General features: G+C 36.6%; 1 protein-coding gene across 1 annotated transcript in view; it reads right to left on the bottom strand.

Annotated features, from left to right (window-relative positions):
• Positions 1 to 713: 713 nt before the first annotated feature.
• The window catches only part of fbxl17 (F-box and leucine-rich repeat protein 17), a 219,678-nt gene continuing 213,555 nt past the window's right edge, over positions 714 to 6,836 (bottom strand). The window contains exon 10 of the mRNA XM_058389332.1: positions 714 to 1,783. Within this exon, the coding sequence (XP_058245315.1) occupies positions 1,646 to 1,783 (138 nt within the window). The 3' untranslated portion in view covers positions 714 to 1,645. The remainder of the gene's footprint in view (positions 1,784 to 6,836) is intronic.

Here is a 6,836-nt window from a genome sequence, read left to right as displayed (position 1 = left end):
CTAAGATAAAGCGGATACTCAGTAATGGAGGAAAAGGCAACGTTTGAAGATGGTGTGATGGTAAGGACTTGATTATCATCCTTATATTTATGTCATAATTTGACAAATTATTCCCAAAGGTCAACAAATCCTCTCATACTGGCAGAGTGGTTTGAAGAAAAAAAAAAGGACAAAAAGGTTAGGTTTGGAAATGCCAAGCCGGTCTGCGAAACATAATGACAAAGGAGGGTCTCAGATAAAACAGAGCACAAGAGCAAAATACAAGGAAAGGGTTTTATTCCTTATTTCATTCACCTCATTCAATTACTCAATCAAAATCTGGCCTCAAAAACTCCACACACTCATGAAGAGAACATACACACTTAGATTCAAACAGTCTAGGAGCCTATACTGAATTAGAAATGTATGGTTTAACTGACACCAATCCCTATACAGCAAATGAAACAGTAACTAAGACCTGTGGTTCCCCTTAGAACATGATGCAGTGCAACAGCTACAAGAACTGCTGCAGTGTTTTCTTACACAATAGGAAAATACCCTGGTTTGCATAAGAGTATATCACAGGCTAGCTATGGAAATGAGGGGTGTGTGGGGTGGTAGGGGGAAGAGTGTGTGTGTGTGTGTGAATAAATTCTAATCTTTCTACTTTAAATGGAAGAGTTATCATTCCACATCTCAGTCAGATCGCAGGCAAATACAGACGCCTGGCAGGATGATATGAATAAAAGTTTATGTAAAATTCCATACTGAAGAACCCTTGTTTTTTTGTTTTTTTTTCTCCAAAAGTTCTCATTGAACAGCCAAAACAAACTTCAAACCACAGTGTACAATATCACAAGGGTTAAACAACATTATTTTTGAAAGGAAAGAAGAATAGAAGGTTTTAACATAACACATCGAGTCTTTTCCATAACACTCTCTAGAATCCTGGATATATCACAAGCCCAATATTCTGCTTCTACTACCAAGACTGAGTTAGATTTATATGCGATGAGGTTGCCTACTTCACTGGACTGAAACGCTCGGAAACAAAAGTACCATAAAAGGTACGATATTCTTAATGAGTCAGGTCCACAATAAAGAAATCGTTTTCATCTATAAGATTAGGACAATAACAGAATAAGTGTTCAAAACTTTACTAAAAAAATCTGTGTAGTAAAGTAATGACTTGACTGCTGTTAGTAAACTTCAAGGTGACATTTCTATGAGTTCATTGTCATAAATCATGGACTAAAACTCTGGAAGAATATGGTGGGTGTTCAACAGTACATGAGTTGTTGTGATGAACACAAATAAAACTCCCAAAAGATAAACTACTCCTCAGACACTAATGCTCGGATTGCACACAGTTGCATGAAAAAGGATGAGCATGTGCTAGCAAGATGTTTGTTTTGGATGACTAAAGTCTGGAAATATCAACATCTGCTTATGATAATAGTTTTTCAAAGGAAAAAAAGAGTTAATAATAAAGTCAATTCCAAACAAATCGATACTAGCCCATTGAAATTGTACCAGCACAATGTTAATGCTCTGAAATTCAACCAGCTGTGCTGACAAGGAAGGCAAACAGCAGTTCATCTTCACTGATATGACTGAATATAGGTGTGTGTGTGTGTGTGTGTGTGTGTGTGTGAGAGAGAGATAGCTAGGATGCAGTGGACGTGTTGGGGCTCCAGCCCATCTGATAGGCCCTCTCCAGAGTTCGCTTACAGTCCTGCATCACTGTGCTGAACACGATGTGTGGGTACTGCACGACCAGTCTCTCCACTGTCTCCTCGTTCACCTGGAGAAACACAGAAAGAACACAGGACAAAATTGATTTCAACACTAGTGTAAATGTGTGTTTGTGTGATTTTATGTCACTCTGCAGAAAACTTGTTTGTGTTTGACATTTAACACTACAGCTGAAATGTAAAGGCAATCGTCATTTTTACCCTGTGAGCAGAAACAGAGTAATAAATGAATAAATAAAAGAATGGATGGAGAAATAAATTATTAAATATCCAGCCTATGATGTGACCTACTGCTTCAATGTCATGCATGAAGGAAACAGCATTTTCTGTACATTGCCATTCCATTCATACAGCATCAACAGCATTACAAACCTACATCTTCTGAATAACAGCACTTGTAATGTGGGACCTGGAGAGAACACAGACGCTTCGGCTGTTCGGCGAGATAATTACCCTCGTCCTCTGAGGCAATGAGTCGAAACAACTTTCCACCCTTTAACTTTCATCTTGTACAATGTCAACAGTGTGGCATTCGGATTACAAATGAACAGCGCGATCCCCAGAGGAGACTCTGTAGTTGTTCTTCATCATACGCAATCATAAATCTTTTCCGAAAGAAAATGAATATCACAAATATTCCTATCACCAGGATGATTAGACAAAAGGGCTAAAGTCTATAGACTGGCTTAAAATACCTGTCAGTGCAAAAAAAAAAAATATAGATATACAAACATATACAGTTAAGTACCTCCCTGTTAACTTCTATACATAATGACATTAACACATCATACCAGCTTGCAGTGTGTAAGTGTGGCATTGTGGTCACATCACTGCGGTATGCAAGAAACAGCTAGAGTGAGGTCATAGGTTTACCTACCTCCTGCAAAATGCTAATAAAAGAAATAAGAGGAATCTTATAAAATGCAGTAAATAAGTTATTTCTCTTAACAGATGTTTACATATAGTCCACATGACAAAATAATAACTGAATTTTCTCAACCTGTTTTGTTCAAAGATGTGTTTTTTTTCTTCATTTAATAACATTAAAAGTTTACACCCCCTGGCTCTTAATGTATCATGTTGCCTTCTTGAGCATCAGTGATTGCACCTTTTGTAATAGTTGCGTAAGAGTCTCATTTGTCCTCAGTGTGAAAAGATGGATCTCAAAATCATAGAGCCTCTATAGGGGTCAAATATGTAGAAGATTTTTCTGGGGACAGTTCAACTGCTCAGGACAAACAAGGGACTCATGAAGAACGATCCCAAAACATCAAAAGAGTCATTGATCATCCAGGCCACAACATACAATGAAGTGTATGTAAACTTTTGAACTGGTTTATTTGTGTAATTCAGTAAAAAAAAAGGACTATATGTAAACTTCTGTTCTGTTGAATAAAATCTTTTATTCAGGGCAGAACTAAAAAAAAAAAAAAAAAAAAAAAAAAGCAATATATAACATCCCTTTTATTATATTTTGCAGATTCAGCATGTAATCTTATGACCTCATTTGTGTGTGTGTGTGTGTGTGTGTGTGTTTATTGATGTGTTTTCTGTGACTAGATCTTAAATCATGTGTATAATTTTCTCCAACATGCGTAACAGTGTTAAAGCCCAGCTGCTTAGTTCAGTGTGCACATTGCTGGGGCTACATGATCTATATGAAATGCTGTTACAACAGAGATTGATGTTTTTAATCTTTCACATATCTGAGGTCGGGGTTCCTGATTTGCTGAAACTCTTCTTATTATACTTGTTCATTTTTTATCTTCAAAGACTTTAATCTCAGGATCAGAGGCCTTCTTAATCTTGTTTGACAGGCAGTGCATGGCTGTGACCAAGGACAAAGTGAAATCTAATATCCACTCACAACTGTGGCACCTTATTGTACCATTCCCACCATACATGTCCTATTGTAGAGATGCCAATACCTCCTCATATACATTCATTATCCAGCTTCCTGCTGAGCCGGGTCATACTGGACTGATATATTGCTCAATATCCTTATCCCCAATCTACAGGACTTCAAAGTGCTTAAATATGCAATGTGTGAGCCATACACAATGCCCGTTTTACACAGCAATAATAAGCACAGTGCACATATCACAACTTTCATAAGAGACATTACCACGCTTTTGTTTTTATTGCTGAGTATAAAGACCCATTTTGGTGATATAAATGTACTACTGGGGTCTGAATTAGCTTTTTACCAACAACTTCCCCAAGCTTCCAGCTCACTAAAACACTTCATAAAACTGACAGATCTCAGTAAGAGTTGCAGTGCAAATCCAGCTATCCTAACACTTAACGTGATTACATGAAGAGGAAAAAAAAGATCAAGCTAATATTAAAAGAGCTTTGAATAAAATATTTATGCCTACAGTTTTTGATGAGATCTAACAAACCCAACAGATTATTTCTTCATGTGGACTATACCAAGCTTAGAGCTACAATATGGCACAAATAAAAAAGGAAAGTGTAAAAGAAAAATACACGCAACACCTAGTGTAACAATTGCCTATTAAAAAGAACCCAGATGGACAGATGGAAGCAGGCAGACACATACAATACAGTTGGAGCTAAAGGCCATGGCCACACAGATTCTGGTTGATGCTTAAAAGTGTTTTGGAGTATGCAGGGATCACACAGTGCTGGATCTCCCTAACAGACTGCATAAACACAAAGATTTACAACGCTCTAAAGCTGCCTATGCTCTATCCACAGCAGTAAAATGTTGAAATGTGTGAGTGTGGCTTTGATAAAGGCTAAAAGAAAGCTCAGCATTTGACTGGGACGTAACCTGGAAGACTTGACCTGTGATTGAATCTGAGACTTAAACTATGAAGCAGCTTTTTTTTTTTTTCAAACAGGGACTGTATTTTATGCTGTCGTAACATTTTAGTCTTAAATGATCACTTAAATCACCGCACGACATAAGACAGTCTGAGGGGAATGAAATGTGGCTATTTCTGTTGGAAACCTGGACAGGCATTACCCTCTAGAATACAGAGAGCTGACATCACATTCTGGGAAATGGGCTTGATACGTTTTGCTGGGAAGGACGCCGAGTGTGTGTGATAGACGTGTCCATGCTCAAGTCATTTTTGGCTTCTGACATTTGGTCTGTATTTGTACAAATGAAGAGCAGGCTGGAGTCAGAGTGAGCGCTACATGCTGGACAGGTTATTCTTATACTGCTGATGGAATAACAAATTTCAAGTCAAATGAAGAAAAATAATTTGGGTCATTTATGTAAAACTGCCATTCTTCAGTAACCATATCCTTACATAAACCCACAAGAACTTCTAGTACATTTACTTTATGAATTTCAATCCACAAGCAATTTGAAATCTCTTATGCTACTTTGTCTTCAAGAGGTTTTGCTGCTTGAGCTTCACCACTATGGAATTCTCCAGCAGTTTTATTTAAATATATGTGCTAAAATGTAACGCTCCATTTTAGAAAGCATAATATTGCTCTTCGTTTTATTAGAATTCACAGCCAAGTATTCAAATCATTTTTTATAATCATCCCATAAATATAAAATAGCATTCTCTGCACGTTACTGGCAAACAGCGGATCTGTGGATGGAATTTGTATCTGTTTACAAAGAATGTCTTAAAGCTATGAGTGATTACAGCAGTCTCTTTTCCGTTTCTCTCCTGAATTTTGGCTCGCTCTTCTGGTGGCACATTACTTAAATCTTCAGGTATTTATTACTTTAACTACTTTGAGATGCCAAACCAAAAAAACATCCCAACAACTGACATTTTATAGATGAGAAAATCTTTCAATTTTATACTTAAATATAAGACTTATACAGGTTGTGTATGTTGAAGGCATTGTATATTTTCACAAAAACTGAACTGGACTCAGAAGACATCCTCTGAAAAATAAAATCATTGAAAATATGAAAACGTGTCATTTCGATTTCTGTGTAACAAAAGAGTGAAGTATTTTAAAGAGTCAAAAATGTTACTGTGTACAAAGAAAGATGGTTAAATTGGACAAATTTCTCTTTGATAAAAGGAGAAGAAGAAGCTGTCACTTGGCTCCTCCATTCTGCACATCAAAGCCTTCGAGGCAGCTGAAAAACTGGCCAGGGCCTCAAAATGAATTGATTTGATTATTTTGGCTGGTCTCAATTAACAGCATTCTTTCATAGCTGAAATCTATATATATTTTGCCCAAGGCCAGAAAAAAAATCAGCAATGTAAAGAGCATGCTCACAATTCCTTTCTACAATATGAGCAGAAAGGAAATAGTACAAATTCCACTGCTAATAACTCTGACTGAAAAGCCGACTATACAGGCTGGAACGGTGTCTGTTATATATTCTGTATGGAATATATTAGTGCTTTCATCAATATTTTGTTTTTTTAATTATTTAACCACATTTGCACATTTAGTAACTGCTTATTCGAACCTACTTCTGGCAGAGCAAACACTGAAGCAAGCTCTTTTTTTTTTTCAAACCTGGGTGGCTGAACATGCTCACAGGAGAACACTAACTGCCCTATTCTGTCACGCATGAGCAAACAGGTGACACTCTGATCAACAGCAGAAACAGGAACGCCATTCCTGCCAAATAGTAAGCAGATCTAATTATGTTCCCAGCCACAGAGGGATAGAGAAAACCTCAGGATTCATGCTCCTGATGACAGAGTGAGAGTTTAGACAGTCACACCACACTGTCTAAACAATGACCTGAATGTAGATCATGTGTACCAACAATAAAAATCAACAGAAATGATTAAAGAAGTGGTAGATTTACTAAAAAAAAAAAGAAAAAAGAATGATCTATTCTGCTGGTAGTAATGGGAATGATGTTGATGTGCTTTTTGTAATACATTTTATATAGTAATAATTACTTCATAATACGTATATGGCAGACTCTACATAATATAATGCTAATAATAAACAGAATCTGAAAAATGTGTATAACAAAGAGAAAAAGCACTGTTGAAAAAGAGGAAGGTTTCTTGAAGGAGGAATTGATTTAATATTTCTGAAAAAGGCATCTCAGGTATCAGTTCACAAATTTTCTTCCACATAGGTATAATTAGTACACAGGATTACACTGTGTGTTTTTTTTTTGTTTTTTGT

The sequence above is a fragment of the Hemibagrus wyckioides genome, linkage group LG05, assembly GCF_019097595.1.
Source record: "Hemibagrus wyckioides isolate EC202008001 linkage group LG05, SWU_Hwy_1.0, whole genome shotgun sequence".
In the NCBI taxonomy this organism is placed as follows: Eukaryota; Metazoa; Chordata; class Actinopteri; order Siluriformes; family Bagridae; genus Hemibagrus; species Hemibagrus wyckioides.
This window is presented reverse-complemented; position numbering and strand designations above follow the sequence as displayed.